This window comes from Canis lupus, chromosome 19 (assembly GCF_048164855.1).
Source record: "Canis lupus baileyi chromosome 19, mCanLup2.hap1, whole genome shotgun sequence".
Taxonomy (NCBI): domain Eukaryota; kingdom Metazoa; phylum Chordata; class Mammalia; order Carnivora; family Canidae; genus Canis; species Canis lupus.
In genome coordinates this window covers 24,686,417-24,709,934 of record NC_132856.1, presented here as the reverse complement: position 1 = coordinate 24,709,934, position 23,518 = coordinate 24,686,417, and the positions used below count along the sequence as shown (strand labels likewise).

The window sequence follows — 23,518 nt, the reverse complement described above, 5'->3', positions numbered from 1 at the left end:
TTCTTTCTCTCTTGTCTAAAGTCTCCATCAGTGCCAAGAGCATCTCACTGGGAGTTTGAACTTTCCTTTAATCTAATCCATTTAGAAAATGACTCACAATTTATTGAATAAAGTAGAGAAAATTGATACCTTTTCATTAGGCTGACAAAGTCTTTTTCACTGTTGGCATCTGAAATGTGTTTTCTATTTAAATTTTATTTATATCAATCTTCTCTAGTGGGAGCAAGATTAAAATGAAAGATCATACAATCAGTGTACAACTTTCACATTACTGCCAAGATTGTAAGCCCTCGTTTTGCAAAGGAACTTGATGCCAAGAATTTTCTGGGAATAATTTAATATTTGGGATTAGCTGTAAAGTGGAATCAACCAAAAGTGATATTTTAATGTATCAATAACAGTAAAAGTTATTAGTTAACATATGAAAGGAAGAAAATTTACACTACTGACGTTATTTGGTAATGGTAAATCTGTAGCAATTTTAGCAAAATTTTAGCAAAAACTGTATTATAGAATGTAATAATAACCTCACAAAGTACTTTTTCAAATTGGGAGAATACTTGTATATAAATATATTCCTCCAGTGAGCCATTTCTAAACTGTAAGAACACAGAGAGCTAGCACTCAAAAGATATATATGTGCACGTGGCTTAAAAGTTTCTTATAAAGGGTGCCTGAGTTGTGCAGTAGGTTTAACGTCCAACTCTTGATTTCAGCTCAGGTCATGATGTCAGGGTCATGAGATTGAGCCCCACAACAGGCTCCATGCTCAGCATGGAGTCTCCATGAGATACTCTCTCCCTCTCCCTTTGTCACCCCCACCCCCACTTCTCTCTCTCTCTTTCTCTTTCTCTCAAATAAAGGAACAAATCCTTATTTTTCAAAGTGCCTATAAATATCTTTTTAAATCTGATTTTCCCTTTGATTTAAAATATAGAGACATTTTGGAGATTTTCTCTACGCCCACATCCAGGTAACAGTCCCTCCATTCTGTTTCCATAAATGTAAATGGATCAAATAGAAGGGACAACCACCAGGAAGCCAAATTTCAAAGGGACAAACATAAAAGCACATTTAATTCTGAAATAGCAAGATTCTCCATTCTCCATGCTGAGTATGCTAAACTTACAATGTATGTGTGTAGTAAGTACATTCCATTCAGCAAGGACTTCCAAGAAGTATCAATTTACACTAAGGAATGTAATATTCTTTTTGTCCTCATTTTCGTTTTGGCTTAGAGCCTTTGTTCTGTCTGACCTCATGATTCTCTCCTCAGGTGTTACAACCCTCTGGGTTAGATTTCCTTGAGGAGGAATTATTCACAAGGAAATTGAGGTTTTGCTGCTGCTGCTGTTGTTGTTGTTGTTTTTGTTGTTGATGTTTTACTATGTCAGGTCTACTCCACAGATAGTCGCCATGGACTATGAAGACTGACGGTTCACTAGGTTTACTAGCTGGCTAAGAACATGTTTCTGCACCCCCAAAAGACAAACAAAATCCATGCTCTACTAAAATCATTAAGAATTCTAACCAGGGGGATCCCTGGGTGGCGCAGCGGTTTGGCGCCTGCCTTTGGCCCAGGGCGCGATCCTGGAGACCCGGGATCGAATCCCACGTCGGGCTCCCGGTGCGTGGAGCCTGCTTCTCCCTCTGCCTGTGTCTCTGCCTCTCTCTCTCTCTCTCTCTCTCTGTGGCTATCATAAATAAATTAAAAAAAAAAAAAAAGAATTCTAACCAGGGTTTTTGAAGCTGTGCAGAGAAATGAGTATGTCTGGTGAGAAATAGCATTATTACAGTTTCTTGACAGTTTATATATCACAAATGCTAAACATTTTTTTAACCTTTTGACTCAAAAATACCACTTATTGGAATTTACCCTGAGGAAATAATTAAATACTTACTTTTTGCAAAGGCATATGTGCAAAGGTGTTAATATAAGCATCCTTACTCATAGCAAACGACTAGCAACAAAAAAGACAAATTTCCAATCATTAGGGGGCTGGTTAAATAAGATGTACCCTAAAAAGGCATATTGTTTATACCTTAATATAATAATGCATTTCTTATATTTATAGACATGGAAAAATATTTATGATTCCATGGTTAGATTTTAAAGAAGAGTAACAGACAATATGTGTGGAATGATCTTACTTTTAGAAAAAAAAATTGTATATGTTGGTGTATACATTTTTTCAACTGTTTAAAAAAATGTATATTGATGACCTGACAGCACCATTCCTTCCACTTGGGAATATAAATCCAATCTTTATGGAACTTATAGTCTAATGGGAGGAAAGGACAAACATCCAGAAAACTACAAATGTGCGAATTCAGGGAATAACACATACTATAAGGAAAATAAAGCAGGCTATAAAAAGGAAAGTGTTAGGGTCAGGTGGGTGTGGATTATTTTAGATAAATTATCAAGAGAGGCCACTCTAAGACAAAACAGAACAAAACAGGTGAATTGAGGCTCAGTTGATGTCAATTCTGGGCAAACATGCCCTGGACAGAGAGTGAGCCAAATCGGAAAAAAGACTTGTAAGTTTGCAGAAGAGTTAGAAAGGTAGAGAGATTGATCCAAAATGGAAGGTGGAGGTGGGGCTGATAGAAAAACATGGATGGAGAAATGGGAAGAGCCAAGTGATAAGAACCATTGAAGGCTATAGTAAGGAGTACAGAATTTATTCTGTGTGCTGGAACCATTGGAGAGTTTTAAGCAAAGGAATGATATGAAATTACTTAGATTTTGAAAGATCACTCTGGACCCTGTGTTAAGAATAATCAGAGATAAAGTCTGGAAAACACATAACCAAATGTAGCAGCTTATTTCTTCTTAATGTCATTATTTTTTTTAAGATTTTATTTATTTATTTGAGAGAGTGAGTGGGAGAGAGAGAGAAAGAGAGTATGAACTGAAGGAGAGGCAGAGGAAGAGAGAGAGAAGCAGGCTCCCCTGAACAGGGAGCCTGATGTGGGGCTTGATCCCAGAATTTGGGGATCATGACCCGGAGTTGAAGGCAGACACTTAACTGACTGAGCCACCCAGATGCTCCCTGCTTAATGTCACTGTGTTTACTTTCCTTTTGCTAATTACCTGTATGCTTTGAATTTTAGAGAAGAATATATATTACTTTTAAAATAAAAAACAAATGTTTCTATGGATGGCAAAAATAACATCATAAGGCATGTGTTTGGACAAAATTACAAATCACACTCTACCATAAACTTCAGGGTTGCTCTTAGGTGTTTTATTATTTTTTTAAGATTATTTTATTATTTATTCATGAGAGACACAGAGAGAAAGAGAGAGAGGCAGAGACACAGGCAGAGGGAAAAGCAGGCCCCATGTAGGGAGCCTGAAACGGGACTCGATCCCGGGTCTCCAGGATCACACCCTGGTCTGAAGGCAGGTGCTAAACTGCTGAGCCTGCCCAACTCTTAAGTGTTTTAAACATAGAATGTTAAAATGAAAATATGGAATGTTCAGTAGAAAATTTATTTAATAACCATTATTTTTGTGTTTCTTCCTAAACATATATTTAAAATTACATACGCAAATGAAAAACTATAGCTGAATTTAATTCTAAAATAAAAGCACTGATTTAGTGAAAGCAAGACTAACATGCAGTGTTTATAAATGGGCACAGGGACAGAGTTATCATGGACTGAGAGTGCAGGATAAGCCAGGGACTCCAGCTTTGGTGTAGAACACACAAAGAGGAATATTAGTATTGGCAGGAATAGGGAGCACTCCCTTGAGTTGACAAAAAGTCTGAATATTCCCTGTCACCAGAGCAGACAGCTTTTTTCAAAGCAGTAGACACTGTAACCCTGCATTCTGATAAGAAAGCTTGGAACAGCCTATGACAAGCAAAAGATTTGTTTTGTGTTTTAACTTAAAGCTCATGTGAAGTTAGACTCTACCGCATAATATGTATACTTATTTGCTTTACTATGAAAACAATTTTGTTGGTTAAGTAGTTATTAAATTACCTCAGCTATGAAGACTTTTTTAGTTTTTGAGTGCAGGTGACTCACAATGTTGCATTAGTTTTAAGTGTACAACATAGTGATTCAACTTGTACATACTTTATGCTATACTCACCACAAGTGTGGCTGCCACCTGTCCTCATACACTGCTATTACAATATCATTGACTATATTCCCTATGTGTCTTTTATTCCCATAACATTCATTCCATAACTGGAAACCTGTGTCTCCCACACTTTGCTTCACCCATTTTTGCCCATCTCCCACCTCTTTTCTCTTTGGCAACCATCAGTTTGTTTTCTGTATTTATAGGTCTGCTTTTGCCTTCTTTGTTCTTTTTTTTTTATTCATTTGTTTTGTTTTTTAGATGCCACATATGAGTGGAATCAAATGGTATTTGTGTTTCATAGTCTGGCTTATTTCACTTAGCTGAATACCCTCTAGGTCCATCCATGTTGTTGCAAATGTAAAGATCTTACTCTTTTGTGGCTGTATTATAATTATATCCTGTATTTGTGTGTGTGTGTGTATGTACATACCACATCTTTTTTTTAAAGATTTTATTCATTTATTCATGAGAGACACGGAGAGAGAGGCAGAGACATAGGCAGAGGGAGAAGCAGGCTTACTGCTGGGAGCCCAATACGGGACTCAATCCCAGGATCCCTGGATCACAAACTGAACCAAAGGCAGATGCTCAAACACTGAGCCACCCAGGTGCCCCCATACCACATATTCTTTATTTATTCATCTATTGATGGACACTTGAGTTGCCCCTATATCTTGGCCATTGTAAATAATGATGCCACCAACAAAATGAAAAGGCAACCTATTAAATGAGAGAAGATATTTGCAAATGATATATCTCATAAAGGGTTAATATCCAAGATGTATTAAAAATATATACAACTCAACATCAAAAAAAATCTAATTAAAAAATGTGCAGAGCAGTGAGGGTGACAGAACATGAGAAACACCTAACTCTGGGAAACAAACAAGGGATAGTGGAAAGGGAGGTGGGCAGGGGGTTGGGGTGACTAGGTGACAAGCACTGAGGGGGGCACTTGACGGGATGAGCACTGGGTGATATGCTATATGTTGGCAAATTGAACTCCAATTTAAAAAGAAGCTCAAAAAATAAAAAAATAAATTTAAAATATGTGCAGAGGATCTAAATAGACATTTTTCCAAAAAAGATATAACTATGGCCAACAGACACATGAAAAGATCCTCAACATCACTCATCATCAAGGAAATGCAAATCAAAACCAAAATAAGATATCACCTCATACCTGTCAGAATGGTTTAAACACACACACACACACACACACACACACACTCAAGAAATAACAAGTGTTGATGGGAATGTGGAGAAAAACAAACCATCATGCGTTATTGGTGGGAATATAAATTGGTACAGCCGCTGTGGCAAATATAGAGGTTCCTCAAAAAATTAAAAATAGAAATACCATATGTTCCAATAATTCTACTATTGGGTATCTTCCCCCCCCCCCCCAAAAATGAAAACATTAATTTGAAAAGGTATAAGTGGGGATCCCTGGGTGGCTCAGTGGTTTAGCACCTGCCTTTGGCGTGATCCTGCAGTCCCAGGATCGAGTCCCGCATTGGGCTCCCTGCATAGAGCCTGCTTCTCCCTTTGCCTATGTCTCTGCCCCCACCCCCCTCTCTGTGTGTGTCTCTCATGAATAAATAAAAATAAAATCTTAAAAAAAAAAGGTATAAGCACTCCTATGTTTAATGAGGGCTCTTCTTGCTGCCATCACCCTGACAATCCAAATCAGATCCACTCATTTGTTTCCCTAGTATCTGGCTCATAATTTATCTGTATGTATTATCACATCATTACACTTAGTGTACACCTCCCACAATAGACTATAAGCCACTTCATGGTAGAAACCATGTCTGTTTTATATTTATTTAGGTCATTAACAGCAGTTAATGAATACCTTTGAATAAATAAAAGATAACTTTTGTCTTCAAATACCTTCAAGGGAGATAAATTCCCCCAGTTTGAAAAGCACTGGAATAGAATTTGTAGAAGGAAAGCAATACTAAGCAATCACATCATTAGTTTCACTTTTGTCTCTGAGATATATTGTAGGTTCTACAAATAAATACAGTCTAGTTAGCAAAAACTGAATATATGCATCCCACAATTAGTATAAACTTCCATTAACGATAGGCATTAACTCTCTATGAAAGTAATTGGTTGGATGCATACATAGCTGGCTAGAGGACACATGGACAAAGAAGAGAATAATTGCCACGCGTTGAGTATAAAATTTATTATGTATTACACTAAGATGTTGAGCTCATCTGAAATTTAGTATAACCAGTTGTGATTTTTATTGACTGCCTTTATAACTCAAGAATCTGAAACTTGACATAAACAACTTTCTGAAGCCATTCTACCAGTGAGTGGTAGACTTAAAGATTCAAACCCAGGTCCCTCTATCCCATATCAAAGAGCTTAGAGTCATAACCATTACTTAATGCCTCTATACACTGGACCCTATCCTTAAATGATAGTTCACAGGAAAGATGGAATTTGGAATGACTGCAGGCCACAGTATTCTATGCCTTTAAGTTTCTGTTTACTTTGATAAAGACAATAACACAGAGGGAGTCATGGCAGGTCTTTTGAAGGAAAGCATTGTAACAACTGTTCCAACAACCTGTGCATAAAGGAAGGCAGGAGCTGTCCCAGCTATGTCCCCAATTCTCCTGGAGTTCCAGCCATTGCCTAAACTGCATGACAGTTTGCACAAAAATGAGCCTGGAAATTTGTCTTGATTGATGTACTCATAACCTACTTCTGGGAACATGAATGAAATCATATGTCCCACCATTTAATTTATGCTTAAACTCTCATAAGTCATAGAAACAAGCTGAGACTTTGGCATAATATTGAAGAACAATGGTTCACTCTCTCACTTTGTGAAGAATTGCCTTTTCTGTTTTGGAGTGATTTTATTCTTTGGAGTAATAAAAGTGATGATGCCAATGATAATAATAGCTAATATTCATTGAACATTTATTGAATGCCAGACACTCTGCTAAGTGCTCTGAATGCACTTTCTCATGAAATCCTCCCAATCCTTTGATATAAACACTATTCTTTTTTTCTTTTTCTCTGTTTTTTTTTCCTATTCATTCATTCATAAACTATAAACCTGTCTTGAGTTAGTCTGTGCCATTTGAGGATAAATGCAGCAGGATCCCTGCCCTCCAGGAGCACACTGCCTGGTGAATAGGCAGTCTTATGAGCTAATAATTTGAGTCCAGTGTGGTTAGGGTTACAGTTGATGTAGTTGAGTTATTGACCATATGGTTTCCTCAGTTGTTCCTAACATCACTTTCAGCTCTGCCCTTCTTCACAATTCTGGAGTAGGCATCCAAAATCAAGACCTATCCCTTCTGTGTGAATGTAGCTGTGCTTATGTGGCATTTCAGCTGTTTGTTTCTTCTTTCTTCCGTCTTGTACATCCCTGCCAAATCCATCTTCCCCAACCACCTTGTTAATCACATCTTCCCTTTGCACACAGAATCTAGAATATTCAGTGCCTTATCATTCCTTTAAGGGGAGAAGAAAAAAAGCTTGAGCTTCATGCTTTCAAGAACTTCCACAATCTTATCAAGATTTCCTCTTCCCACTCCCCAGTGGGAGCCTGCTCTTCCAGCACAATAATGTACTACCAAGGAAGCACTTTGTTTATTTATACCCCCTTACCATAATGTATGCCAAAATGCCAAAATAGTGCTGATATTAAGAAAGTCTGAGCTACATTAGGGCAGGGACTGTGTCATGTTCATTATTTTATCCATCTTACTAAATCAGGTAGTCCTTTGACTACAGAAAGTGCTCAAAGAACGTTTACTGAGTTGAAACCCAAATATTATCCATTGAAATGATAAACAAGGACTGCACTTCTTCAACAAGATAATTTGTATTTGCTGTATTTATTAAGCCCCTTGCTTAGCAGTACCTAAGTTCTGTTTACATGGAAAAATGCCTCAATAATAACAACAACTAATAGGACTTCTGGTCTATTTAAGGTTTATCATTGAAAGATGGGTTGATTCTCCTTTGACAGTCTCCCTTTTGCTCTGTAGCAACATGACCTGGTATAAGGGTGAAATCAAAACTCATGATTAAAGTAGTTTTAGTGATTTTAAGAACCTCTCAAAGAACGGTGAACATTCTTGAAAAAGTTGAAGATCAGATATTTTCCTGAATATGGCACATTCATAGAGAGAATTCTCTGCCTATGTCTCTGTCTCTGTCTCTGTCTCTCTCTCTGTCTCTCATGAATAAATAAAAATAAAATCTTTAAAAAAAGGTATAAGCACACCTATGTTTAATGAGGGCTCTTCCTGCTGCCATCACCCTGACAATCCAAATCAGATCCACTGATCTGAACCCCAGGGTTAAAAGGGAGACTCTTTCATAATCACCACATATAAGAAAGAGTTAGGTTTTACAGCTGATATTTAATTAACTCAGTTATTCTAGGGGATAAAAAGTTGTCATAGAATTTAGGCATCTACCTCACAAGTTTCTTGTGGCTTCAAAAATTGTTCACTACTGGGGTTTTCTACTAAAACGTTAGAAGTAGTAAAATCAAGCAATATCTATATAGCCCTTCAGTCTAGGAAGAAACAAGCGTCATGTTAACTGGCTCTTACCCACAATATTTTTTTAAGTTAACTTAATTTTGTAAGAAACTGGATGCTTTGTGTTTTCAAGTGTTTTGTGTTTACATGAAATTTATTTTCAACAATAATACATGAGAGAGAATTGATTCATTCACTCAGCAGTCAGTAAATGCTTTTTGAGAGTTCTGTGAATCCTGAACACAAAACTAGAATGAGTTAGGACTATTATGATGCAAACCAAGGATTCTATCATGAAGCAGGTCTGTATTTTAGTGTTAATATCCCTATGCTTCCTACCTAGGTAAGCTTGGCAAAGTGATTTAACCCCTCTGGCCTTCGGTATTTTCATCCATATAATTGGTTCAAAGTAATACCCACCTTTAGGATTGCTATGAAGATTAAGATAATACTTTTAAAGTTTCTGTCTAACACAGACACAGAGGAGGCCATCAAAAGCTTCCGTTATCATTTTTATTACTACACTGACCATTATAATTCAAGATATTTAGAATTATGTGTGTTTACATTTTTCTTATTATAAGTATCTCTGTAAGAAAAATTATAAAAGCAGTTAAGTAGCATTCATATTAGCTCACTGTATTAAATCTAATCAATCATTCCTCCTGCAATAATCTGAAGGTTTTAGGTAGCTTCCTCTAATGGGAGAAGAGGGAGCAATTTATAAATCCTCTCTGTGATTTTCTTAAAGTTATTGCAGGAAATATGAGTATATGAAAAAATTAGGAAACAAGACTGTAGCTTGACCTAGGACATGAAGTGTTATATATTAAAATAACCCATGTAATGCATAAATCAGAAGCAAAATCAGTCTAATAGCATCTTTAGAAAAGCAACACCAGAAGAATGTACTAGATTCTAATAAATCAGAGGGTAATATCGAAGCATCAAACTCTGTTTAGAAGAAGCAAGTGAAATATGAATTTTTAGAGATTACAGGCCAGTCTGGGGGACTTTTCTATTCTTAGAAAGCCTTTTGTTTTTCCTTGTGAGCCAGTGGACTTTTACTACCTGGAATTAAAGGTGATCTGTGGGTTTTGAGATGCCTTCTTTTTCGTATTGTCTACATTCTCATTTAGAAGATATGAACGCCTAAGAGAAAGAGAAACTGCTTTGTTACCTCGCAACAAAGTAGGTCAGCTCTGAGAGGGCAGAGAGCAGCCTAAAGAAGAAGGAACAGGGTCCTTCCGAAGGAAGTAAAGATGCTAAAGCTGACCTTACTGGCAGTTGTTCATTATTTGTGTGCTTCTGGGAAAAAAAAAAGTCACAAATGCTAAATGGAAACTTTTGGGAAAGGCAGTTTCCCCTCAGAGCTAAGATCAGAGGGTTTCCATTTGTGGTGTCGATTCAGGGCAGCAATAGTGAGATATTAGGAGGGATTTTAGGGGACAAGTGTGGGAAATGCCACCAGCCTTTTGCTGACTGAGTACTAGCCGAAAGGAAGCTTCAGACTGTAGGCTCTCAATAAACGCTGCCAAGTCCTGACTTTTATCTCATGTTACCGGAAACCTTGCAATTTATTTTTGTTCCCTTTCGACACTACATGTGTCTTTGCTGCCAAAATACACGCGTCTCTTATTTACTGTTGTCACTTGTTAATTCACACAAATGAGGTCTCTTTTACCTGTGAATGGAATCTTGCCCTATTCCACATCCTTGTACAGAGCCCTGCCACTGAAAGGGAAGACATTCTTGGGGCACCTGGGTGGCTCAGTCAGTTAAGCGTCAGACTTTTGGTTTAGGCTCAGATCATGGTCTCATAGGTTATGAGATCAAGCTCCGCATCAGGTTCCACGCTCAGCAGGGTCTGCTTGAGATTCTCTCCCACTGTCCCTCCCCCCATTTGCACTTGCTCTAGCTCTCTCTCTCTCTCTCTCAAATAAATAAATAAATCCTAAAAAGAAAAGAAAAACACTCTTAGCTCTCATAGTCATTTTGTACCCTACAGAGGATTTGCGTCTTCTGTTACTACTCCCTGTTTTGCCAAAATATCACATTATCTTGCATACGGATAGGCTATTTACAAGATTTTACTTCCTATACTTGTGTGCTATATTCCAATGAAGATACATTTTATGTCGTTCAGTCTGGTCCACACATAAGGTATGAATCAAACAGAGGCAAAATTACCCTTGAAAAATTCCTTAAATTGGCTGAATAATAGAGTAGACATGATTTTGCATATAAAATCAAATCTTTGCGATTCATACACTGGATTCCAAAGGAGGGAAAGTCCAAAGTAAGGGTAGTATAGAAAGAGGAAATCTTGAATGCAGGCAGATGGCTGGATGTTTAAACCATTCTGCTTTTAAGTTAGTAAGCTAATCCTTTTATGAAATGCCTAATTCCTGATGAGTGGAGAATTTCAATGTGCTCCTGCTTCATTGGTGGGGGGCAGTATTAATCCATTTCATTTTAATATGAATCTTCTCTGATGTTAACAGATATCATCTGACCTCTTTGTCATTGTGAAGAGGAAGCATTATGATGGGAATTCTTCTTTGGGAGGTGAAGAGCTGGTAATTATCAATAGAACTAAGGTTCCAGTCCAGTATGAAAATAGCCAATTGAAAAGTGCTGTAAAGAAACACTGGTAGACATTTTGAGAATTTTGGATGGCAGAAATAATTCTTCACTCATTAAGGAATTAAAGAATATGTGGAGCTTCTTGATTTGTGCAGAAAGTGCATCCAGTCATTTTGTTTATAAAATCTTAATATCAAAACAAAACCCAAAACAAATGTGTGCTATAAACACATCCACTAAATTCACTGCCAGCTTCCTATTGTGCTCATCTTTGATATTACCCTGAAAAGTAGGGCTTTTTTTTTTTATCAGAGGCTTAACTTTCAAAAGTTTCACCCACATCATATAAACATCATATAAACATCAAAAGGAAACCCAACCCATATCACATACCTTTGATTGTAAACAGATACTTTTATTTATTATTACTCATGGTTTTTATTTTACAGGTTTTGTTTATACATTCAGTCACTTTGGTTTTCTTCTCAAAGCACTATAGTGGGGGATAAACCCTAATGCTGGGTACATAAACTGGCTTGTCTGAAGGAATAGCTCTGTCATTCTGAAAAGCAGTTAACACTTTTGTCTCCTTCACTGAAAAGAAATAGTACAGGTCATGGGTTTGTGAAAACTAACACAAAAGTTCCCCCAAAAAGTATGTCTCCCCACTCCATATGTTTTCATCCTTTATCATATGAGGAGATTTTTGACAAAATGTTACTTGATCAAAACAGTCTGCATAAAATTTTATTTGTGATGTAAAACTGGTACATGAAAATATTACTCTTCTTCATAGAGAATTCTTAGCCAGTCATAGAAAGTTAAAGAGAAGCTAGCGGGCTTCGGAGAAAATTGACACTTCGGGAGGGTCACAGCCCCCATGCCCAAGTTGCTTGGATGAATGCAAACAAATTTGTTTCCTGTTTTCGTGCAGCTTCCATAGTGATTGGTAAATGGTGGTGTGAGATGGAGCCTTGTCTAGAAGGAGAAGAATGTAAGACACTACCCGATAATTCCGGATGGATGTGCGCTACGGGCAATAAAATTAAGACCACAAGAGTAAGTTTATTACTTTCAAATGTCCCATGCACGTGACCAACTGTACTGTTTGCCTTTGTGTTCTACAAACAGCCCCCAGAGAAACTTTGAACAGGAGATAAGAAAGCCTTTTTCCTGACAGAAAACATTCTTAACCACTCATATCCATGTCCATCCATCAACAAGAAGTTAGAGATTGAACTTGACTTTTCCATACTGGCCAGTTCATCGTTTCTGTGACTGGCTCATAAATAAAGCTAGGTTGCCATGGCCAAAGGGAAGAGGAACAGTAATTATTCAAATAATTCCAGCCAACAACAATGGCTTTCAAAATAGATTATAAAATAAGAGTCTTGCCTAATTCATCCACATGGTTTTCTGAAAAGGACTGTATTTAATACAAATAATTTAAAGAATTATTTGATGATCTTTTAAAGAAGTGAAAGGTTTTGGTGATGTGGATTGTCGTTCCTTGGTTTCTGTGGTAAAATAATGAGTTATCTTCAAAATATATAACAACCTGCATATTGAGGCCATCCAACCCATCAGAATTGATGTTGAAATACTGCAACAGGTTGGAGAGGACTGGCTAGGCCACCATTGACCTAGTAGATACTAAACAATAGGAAAGTGTAGAAGTTCTAAAGGGGGCATGGTGGAAGGGTTGCTCAGAGCACTCAAGACAGTATTTATTCAAATATACTATAAAACTATGTCAATATTTGAACAACTAGTATGGTTACACATATGTATATCATGCAACTGTGAGCCCTATTATGCATGTTTGTATTTTAGTGCATTGACTGTTGTTGAAAGCTAGCTCGACCAGTTATAAATTCCAACATGTTGAACTTGTAGCCTTCCACAAGGGTGACTCAAATTTAAAAGAGCATCTCTGATTCCCACCCCTGTATGAGTCTTAAGATGATCTTTCTTCTCAGCATTATCTTCTTTAGTAATAAAATTGGTACTTGCAGCCTTGTGATGCAGAAAACATGATACCTTATAAAAACATATTTCATATATAAATAAGTGGAGACTCTTTGTATATCAAATTTAGTTGCCCACATTGACCACAATAAGGTCAATTGACCTTATTGACCACAATAAGTGGTAAATGGCTCTACCTCCTTGGCTCAAGGCCAGGAGAGGTTCCTCAACATCTTAGCTTGTTAACATGAATTTTCATGCACCTGAGATGCTCAGCATGATTGTCATATTTCAATTCAAAGAAACACCCTCAGAAGATATTATTCAATAATGAACCCAGCTCATGCCATTTACCTCCAGAAACCATCGTCATTAACTGATGGTGAGTGGATTTCATGTTTCCCTTTGCTTATATTTTGTCTGAAATTAATTTTAACAAGCAATACTGAAGATGCCCTCACAAGTCAGTTTTAAGCTACTCTGAATCATGGCTAGTATGATTGAAATTCAATCACCCTTATTTCAAGCAGGTTGCTGATATACTTTCTGCCAAATCTCCATTTCCTCTTATAAATGATAACTGATCTCCCTTATTGAATGTAAGTCCTGCTCTTATGGTTCCTCCAGACCTGAAACTCAGTAAAGAACAATAACACAAGTCAAATTATTTCAGGATTTGAATATCTGAAATTCCAAGGGTACCAACTGGGAAACTCTTTGGAAGACAGAATGTAAATAAACAAAACACAGAAAATGTTAATGCTATTTTTTATGACTGTGTAACTTCCTTTGATTTGGTCTCTATAGAGTATATTCTAAAACATGTTGTAAATACTTCCTAGACATTTTCTGTCCTCGCGGAAGTACAGCACAGATCTGATCACAGTAATAGAGGTTGGAACACACTGAGTTTGCTACTGTCCTGGGTGGGCTGAATTCAACAAGACAGTTGAGTATACAAGAGAAATAAATCGCCCATGCAGTTGGTTTGAAAGCAGAGGATGTACCTGTTCTGATGTGTGTATCCATTTCAAGGGCGGAAATAAGAGATTGCTCTACAGCCATGTGAGCAACACATCACTCAACTAATAAATCTCAACTCTGTCTTTAGAGAAGAAAAAAGGAAACACTAAAAAAGCTGCACGTTTTACACCTTGAGAAGACTCAGACACTACTACTGACTTACATTTTCTCCTCACTTTCTTACAAAGAAATTCACAGTGAAACACACACTTAAGTGAGAGCTAAGTCCCACTGATACGTACAGGAGCTTCCATTCTGTATAAATGTCATGCTAATATCAATCCTTATGTAATATCCTCCAAAATAGGTTTTATATTAATTTTTCTAGTATGCTCTATGTGTTTTTCCCTATCAGAGTATAAATACGTCTACATACTTCAAATATTGCCTCTGGCAGTTTAACTTTTAACACAGTTTAATAGACAGATGTACTTTAATTTTGAGTTATAGGTTTTCATTGTTCTGTTCTTATCTAGGAGGTAATCCTTAAGGTAAAAAGTTCGAGTTCTTAAGGAAAAGGAAAAATAAAGAAAATCATCTCTTTGGTTTTCATGTATAAGACTGATTTATGAAGAGTGCTCTCAGAAAAAAAAAAAAACAACAACATAAAAGAAAAAAAATACTTAGATTGTTAGTGACAACTGAGAGTTTCCTTCATCCTGCTAATTTTTTAAAGTGACTCTAATATGAAGAGATTTTCAAAATAGTCTTGAGGTATCATTTTTCCTTATATAGGTTTTTTTCCCCAAAACCTTGCTATTATGCATTACTTCCTAAATAATCATCCCGAGTCAAAATTCTCAGCAGTCTGTGAAATGTAGATAAACAAAAGATATTTCAAAGTGTGATCTAATTCAAAGTTTCATGATGCTCATTTTTTAAGAAGGGTAGAGAATAGAAATTCATTGCTTCATTTAAAGGACCAGACACCACAGAATGGGAACGAGTCAGGGTAACAGGCCAGTCTGAAAGAAAACCTTGGGAAAATTAGATCTAGGTGACAATATGACCTACAGAAGGAAGGAGAAAAGATAAGTAGAATCAGGCACAGGCTTCCCTTTCAGGAGATTAGAGAAAATAAATCTTAGGAAAAGAGAAAGCTTCCTGTATGTCATTTTACAGAGAAAAAAATAGTCACCCTTGAGAAATTTTCCAAACCCAGCATGGGGAACAAGAAAGCTGGTGATAGAAATCCTCCTGGGAGAAGCCTGGCACATTTGGGTGAAGTCTCATGGCTAAACTTTAACCCTATTCCTGCTTGACCATTGCTTCAGTTATTCCATTAAACTACTGTCTTGGCAGTCTGTGGCAAGACTCACCAATCCAGATTTCGACAGGAAAACTTTTCCTATGGTTTTAGAAACCTATTGGTTTATTTCTTTTCTTTAAACTTATTTATCCAAAATATAAGTTTGGAAGTTGGGGATGGTATTGGGAAATTGGCTCTGTAGACTCTGGATTTGCCAATCTCCATAATCAGGTAAGCTAACTCCCTATAGTAAATATTACACTTAATATATACGAAATACTAATGTATAATATGGCATAATATGTATTTGAAAAAAAGAAAGTTGGGGACACTATATCCAAAGCATTTGGGAATACTCTTTGTATTCAGGAATGATGCCTTAATTTAGAAAGACAGACCTCTCCCTGGAGAAAATACGTGTTTGACAGTACTGTAATAATTCACATGTAAAAAGTGAACATTCATTGTTTGGGAACATAATGAGGAAGGGAATAAAGTGAGGAGAAAACCAAAGTCAATTGGAAGGAAAAATCAGCAGGTTAAAATAGTAGAACGTTATCTGGTATAATACCTGGGGACATATGAAGCAACTTTGGATCTCCTTCAACTCAATATGTTAGTGTCTTTTGGACTAACGAGAAAATGAACAGTTAGATTTATACAACATAGAGTCAAGTTCCCTTCCCTAAAAGGGCAAATTAGCAAGCTTTAGACTGCACACCTAACTAAAATGGCTATCTTGTCAAGTTGATATTTCATGCAAATCCACTATGGTCATTTGTCCACACCCTCTGGGGCCCATCCTCCTAATGGTGACTCTGAACTTGCATATCTCCATCCATCTCATGGATGATGACTGATTCTCATCAGTCAATGTTTTTTATATTGTGAGGGGTAAAGTACTAGCTTTGACATATCCCAACTTTATCACTCAGCATTCCACCAGGTCTGAAGTGTTACAAAAGCCTTTACAATCCTGATTTCCAGACTACTTTGCATGAACTACCTTTTAGAGAGAAGGGTAGGAAGATGGAGCCAGGTTAGTGGGTGCAGGGGAGATGGATTTGGAAGTTGCAGGAGGAAAATAAATCAATTTATGCTGTCACAATTGCCCTTGGGTTAGAGTGAACTCATTCATTTCTTTAACCCATAAATATATTTAAGCCTCTTCCATTTAAAGTTAGGGTATTAAAGTTTGGTGGATGTGATAGTAAACAGGACTGAACTCCTGTTCTTCCATGAAGGATAGGGCCTAAGGTTGGGGATGTGAAGGGGTGAGAATGGCAAGTCAATAGAGACGAAAGAAAGGCAGTTACAATTCAGTTTTGTGAATGTCACTTTCCCCTCCTTTTGGTGAGAAGACAATGGAAACAGGAGGTGACAAACACTACTGGAATGTAGAAAACCAAAGTTTGGAAGAATCTGTTAATTTATATGGAGATGATAAAAAAAATAAATGTGTGAAGATTTCTCACACGTGCTGCCCCTGGCACAACCAACTTTTGAAATCAAACTTTTACTACTGTTCCTACCCAACCTTGAAAACTTTTCATGGACTCCACCCCTGGACTCAGGACACTCAATTCCTGAGACTATATATGATGAAGAAAAATACCTAAGTCCTAGAACTCTAAAGTAGAACCTTCAACTCTATTACAATCATCATTTCTGCCCCAAACCGGTGACTCTCCTTTTTAACATTAGAGTCTTTGGGACCATATTCAAATATATTAAATGGCATCAATAATGGTGGGAGCATGCTCTTGGTTGCCCTTGAGTACTGTGTCATTGAGAGGAAGAGTTCCTCACCCAGAAAAGGTCTCCTATGTTCCTAAGAAAATGAGTTCTAACCTTGGCAGTGACTTTACCTTATGCCACCCCTCTACATGTTACAGCAGGCCAACTTGACAAGGTCACAGAATGACCCACCCAGTTCAAATTCAAATCAAACAGACACAGGACTAACTACATAATCTAAAGAGCCCAGTGCAAAAAATGAAAACAGAGGCCTCTTGTTCAAAAATCAGTAATAATTTCAAGACTGCAATAGCGGGTTATTAAGTGAAGTGTAGGGCCCTTCTCAGCACAGGGCTCTGTGTAACTGCATAGGTCACATACCCATGAAGCCAGCCATGGTTATTCGTTGCTCCAAGAGTCTATCTCCTCAGCTGTGGCAAAATAAATGTAAGGAATTGATAAAAATATGATGGCCTGTCAGTGTGCCCTTTGATCATCATTTGAGAACTACGGCTCTAGACTAACATTTTTGGCTAAAGATCACTTGAAAGAAGCAACATACTAAAAATTCAAGATGTCTTCGTTTTCTGCCTATTCACCTTTCTTTGTGCCTTCATTTTGTTCTTTCTCCCTGAAATTTCTTTCTTTCTTTGGTTTCAGATTCACCCAAGAACCTAATGGAGCATTTGTTATAGTAGCAAAGGAAAACCACCTCTGCGGAAAATACATTTTAAGAATTTAAAACATCTTACACATTACAAGCCAAATGGATTTCTTATTTGCACTTTGACTGGTTACCAGATAATCACAGTGCTTTTACTGTGTGTCACGAAGTACCCGATAGTGAGAAGACCTGTGCTTTTGGCAACACCATGGAAAGTGGATTTAAAAAATAGGGTTTTCTCAACGAAAATTTTTGGGATTATGAAGAATGATCAACTATCTTCTAATTTGGATCTATAGTTACTTTGTACCATTTTAAATATATGTATATATATAATATTTTGAAATATTATATATTCTCTTCAAGAAATGAACAATACCACAGTTTGAGGCGGCTGGTGTACCTCTTTGAGTTTGGATGTTTTGTTTTGTTTTGTCGCGATTTCCTTTTTTTATTGGCAAGGAAGAAGACATGTGCCCTTTTGAAATTTCAACATGGCACTCACACTGGAAGGTCAGCTACAGGTGGACTCCTGGAATCTGAGGCATCATAACAATACTGAATCAAGAGCTTCCTTCTGTTACTACTAGATGGCCCAAGGAAGAACATCGTCCTGTTTTATTGCTTTCTACCCTGTGCAATATTAGCATGCAAGCCTGGCTTACATAACCATACTTTATATTCAATTGATATATAATAACCATTCTAACCTCTTCCAGGAAAGTATTTTTAGAACTACTAGCTTTTCCACAGATAAGACAATGAGGATTCTTGAGGGAGCTACTCCACCATGCTATTAAGACTCTGGCAAAATTATGGTATAATATGGATCCCTGTATTAATAAGTTCTGTAAATACAATGTCTTAAGGCTTTGTATAGCTGTCCTAGACTGCAGAAATGTCCTCTGATTAAATCCAAAGTCTGGCATCATTAAGTACATAGTGCTGTAGCAACAAGTCTTATCATGGCACCTCTTTCTATGTTTGATTTGCTTTTTCCAAGAGTATTCAGATCTCTTCTGGTGAGACAGGAAGACCATTAAAGCAGTTAGGTTTCAGAATGATCTATGTGACCAAATGCTAGACAGCCCTATTAAAGTGGTAAACAACTTCTTTCTAAACCTACTTGTCCTATTTATTTGCCATTTATTTTTTGAGTTAGTTTTATCCAAATCCAGAGAACACTTAGAGACTTGTAGTCAGCCAGAATTTTTTCCATGAGGTCTTTGCTGCCATCACAACCAGTATTTCTAATCATAGTATTTTGAAAATCAGAGATTCATTTCTATAACTCCTGTGTTCTTAGCCTTCAAGATGAAATGTCAAATCCCTTTATTGGGCTTCTGTACTGGTCATTTGGATGATACACATGGGGCTCACTTCCCCCCCAAAAAAAGAGATTTTTATCCATCTTCTCTTTTTAAAATTTATTCTGATGATGATTATAGAAAGGAAGTATCTCTTTATTATCTACCTGGGGTAGTATAATAGTACTATAAATTCCTGTTACCTAACCTGTCATATTGCAAGTATATCTATTTTTTCTCCAAAGCTTTCTCTCTGGAATATATGTTGTTAGGGCCTCTTATTAGATCACCAGCACAATTGGTCCCCTAGTGTGGATTTTTAAAGTTAAACCTCAGGTAAAATCCAGAGGTTCCTTCATGTCTACCAACATAGCTCGAAGTCTGATTGAATATGTAAATAGTCTAATCAGATAGATTGATTCTGTACCTTGAACGCCTATAAAAGCATCCAGAAACGGACATGGAATCCTAATTGCAAAATCTAGGCTTTCCAAATACTTTCACAAATATTTGCCAGTAGATAACCATAAAATTCATACAAACAAATCAGAATCTCTTGAATTTATGGTCCATATTCATGTACTAAGTAATATATTAGCAATTGACTTTCACCTGTAAACTTCAGAGTAAAACCTGAGGTCATAAATGCAAAGAATTATCTGGAACACTACTTCCCAAAACGAGGAGGAAAAAAAAAAAACCTCCGTAATCAAATATATCGAGGAAAAGATTTTAAATAAAATAAAAAAGAAGTATTTACTGAGAAAATTTTCAGAGCCTTTAATACACCAAAAGTGATGTATGTCTTCAAGAAAGACTAAAGCATGGGTTGCCAAGTAAAGAGCTTCCAGAATTCAGACATGTACGATGGTTACTTGACTCATGGATGGTACATCCTTGGCTAATGAAAAGCTACAAGGAATTATTTCTGTGAGATATATTCACTGCCCTGTCACATCTTTGATTTTTTTCAACAGAACCAGAAATCTGAATTTTTATATAAAATCTCCTAACACTTTTTTTTTTTTTTAATTTTTTTTTTTTTTTTTTTTTTATTTATGTATGATAGTCACAGAGAGAGAGAGAGGCAGAGACACAGGCAGAGGGAGAAGCAGGCTCCATGCACCGGAAGCCTGATGTGGGATTCGATCCCGGGTCTCCAGGATCACGCCCTGGGCCAAAGGCAGGCGCTAAACCGCTGCGCCACCCAGGGATCCCTCCTAACACTTTTAAATAATATTAACTAATATGAGATGTTTGCCATTAAAAACTCTACAAGCATTATTATTGCTTTCCCTTGGAAAGACGTAGAACAGAGAAAGGAGGGAAAAGACCACATCAGAATCAGGCAACTATCCAATAAAACTGCAAATATTTGTAAATGTCATCAAATTCAATTTGGATTTATCATGCTCTTTCTACAAATATGTGAACCATCAAGTTGTATTTAAACTGGACCCACCCCAGTTAGGGGGACTCGGTAGCTACCCCATGCCTACATCTATTTGTTGTTTAAAAATTTTTATCATGTATTGCTGGTAATAAAGAGCTCAGTGTGGTATAACTAATAATGATTTTGAGCTTGTACATCAAGTATGGTAAATAATGTTGTAGCATAACTAGAGCAAATGGAAAGGGTTTCATCCAGAACCTGTCTCTTGGTAAGAAGGAAAACAGGACTCATTTTGTAAGACAGATTTTTGAGTTAGGTAAAGCTTATTTGTTGGCTTTTTTTTTTTTTTCTTTTTTGCGTGATTAGATTTATCTGTTAATGGATTTGGCAAGCACAGTGAGAAGTTTTACTACTAGGCTTTTTTCCATTATGAAATGATGAAGAATGTTTTCACCAACACACAATTCAACATCTTTTTCTGCTTAAATCCAATGTAACTTTCACAAAGCAATACAGTGATTTTATAGTGCAGTATATTATGCCACCTTGCCATTGTCACTGATATAAGTTATGAAGGATATAAAAATTGTTTATATGAGGAGATCCACACATTCCTCACCTACATAGGATTTGCACTCCGTCCTGGAAGGTTAAATGACATGTCATAATATGAGTTTTTCTTTTAATTAAGTTTGACACTTCCATTTCAAAATCTACTAAGGTTTGCCTGACAAAGAAGTGTACCATTTCCCTTTTCATGAACTGTCTGTTTTCCAAATAAAAGATTTAGTGGCTAGTAAATTTCAGGTCTCAAGCCACCTCCATCCAGTGTATAAATATAAGAGAGCAAGATATAAGACGTACTAAGGAAAATGAGGACTCTGGTCTAGTGACAGCAGTGAGAGAATCAGATGTCCTAGTGCCCATGAGCATCATACAAAGTGATAAAATAGAATCATGTTCACACTTCAAAGTAAATTAAAAAGAAAGGCATTAACTACACACACACACACACACACACACACACATACATACACACATGCACACCTCCTGTTAAAGATTTAAAACTTTTAGGTTGAATAGGTGGGGTTTTTTCCTTGTAGAGATCTTAGGGGCATATCAGTGGATGTTGTGGCATGCTCTTATGTCATTGGTCTGCAAATGGCTCTTATTTATTTATTTATTTATTTATTTATTTATTTATTTATTTCACTTTTAACAAAGTGTTAAGCTCTCATGTATTTGTTTTGGCAGCTAGTTGCGTTATTTTAAATAATAATAATAACCAATCATCAAATATGAAAACCAGGACCCCAGCTATAACTGACTGCATGTATAGACCAGATAGTATATATCCAGCCCTAACTCCCACCTGTTCAGAAAAGCTGTAATGCAAGATTAGACTCACATCTGGCATGTGCTGAGGAAAATCTGAGGCCAGACTTGCCTTAAGACAGTGGTTGTCAACCATTTAGCCATGGTACATGGACATGTGCCCATACATCATGGAGTGAGCAGAAGTGGCTTCTTACTATTAATAAAGTCTGCAAATACATCTTAAAGGGAATTATAATTGGCTCAAGGGTAGTTCTCAAACAAGTCCTAAGAGGCCTATGTGCCAATAGGAACTTGGCAGGTAGCACAAGTTAGTTAACCAGGATCACTTGTTAAAGCCTAAGCATATAGTGGTGAGGCTGGAAACCTACAAGACGAGGTTCCAGGAGCCAGCATTTGGTCACAGACTACTGTTGTCCTGTAGCATTAGGGAGCCAGGGTGGCCCAGTTCTTCTGTTTTGTTTGTTGTTGTTCTTGTTATTGTTGTTTTGAGAAAATCCAGAAACTCAGAGGCTTATATGAATTCTCCAAATTTTAGATATTTATAACCCATTGAATTTGCATTAAAATGAAAGGGCTAAAGACTCTGTTCTGTCCTATGAAATACCAATTTACACGTCTGGTGTAAATTACATTATTCTCATGCATTTGCATGTGCATATCCTCCAGTGGTAGAAAAAGCAATGGTGATAGAGCTTGTTTGAAATTCATTGCATTTAACCTGCAGACTGTCTTACTTTCCACTGAGAATACCGTGGGTACAGCAATAGACCTCAAGTGTCCTCAACTGGGGGCATGTCACAGTTGCAAAAAGGGGTCAACCACTACTAGAATGGAGTTAATTGATTGAACTTCTGTAAATTCCAACTTCTTGGTCACAAGCTGGTATGGAAGCAAAATTTAGGGACTGAAAGGAGGCAGCGTAGGGTCAGCAGATCCCACCATTTGGTGCTAAGAGATATAAGAAGTGTATACTTTTAGTATGAAGAATGTTATGAACTGGCTGCCCTATCACAATGGCCTCTTCTCTCTGCTTCCATGTTCCACACACACCTTCCCACACATGCGGATTCTTGATTTCTTTGTCTTCTGATCTGGGTTCTCCTCCAGATTTAGAACTTCTCAAGGTTTCTCACCCCTTCCCCCACTGCCATTTACTTGCCCATTGACACATTTCTTCTTCTCTCTTTCACATTTCAGGACGATAAAGCACTGAAAGCATTGAAAAGAGCCCTAAAATTGTAAGCCAGAACCCCCCCCCCCATTTTCTCCACTTATAACCTAGAAAAGCCTGTACCCTCTCTATCTGAATTTTAATGTCTATAAAATAGAGATTATACACAAAGTTTAAAGGTTATGGGAGGACTAGGGAAATAGAGAAAGTGGAAATGTTTTAGAAATAGGAAGCAGCAGGTAAGCTATGGTTATTATACTCTTCTCAGATTCCTATGATTGTGTGTCACCTAGATGCTAGCCCCACTCAAGGCAAACAAAAAGACAAAGGTAACTAACAACCAAAGTATGATTTCATACTCTCTTTCTAGAAAACTCAAGGACTAGACTGATCTTGTTCAACTTTGTAGGATTTACCATTACCACTGTTAATGTTTTTAAGCCACTGGAAAATA

General features: G+C 37.0%; 1 protein-coding gene across 1 annotated transcript in view; it reads left to right on the top strand.

The window, feature by feature from the left end:
• The window catches only part of TAFA1 (TAFA chemokine like family member 1), a 494,720-nt gene extending 474,786 nt beyond the window's left edge, over positions 1–19,934 (top strand). The window contains exons 4-5 of the mRNA XM_072785454.1: positions 12,149–12,273; positions 17,852–19,934. Coding sequence (XP_072641555.1) covers positions 12,149–12,273; positions 17,852–17,869 — 143 coding nt within the window. The 3' untranslated portion in view covers positions 17,870–19,934. The remainder of the gene's footprint in view (positions 1–12,148; positions 12,274–17,851) is intronic.
• Positions 19,935–23,518: the final 3,584 nt, after the last annotated feature.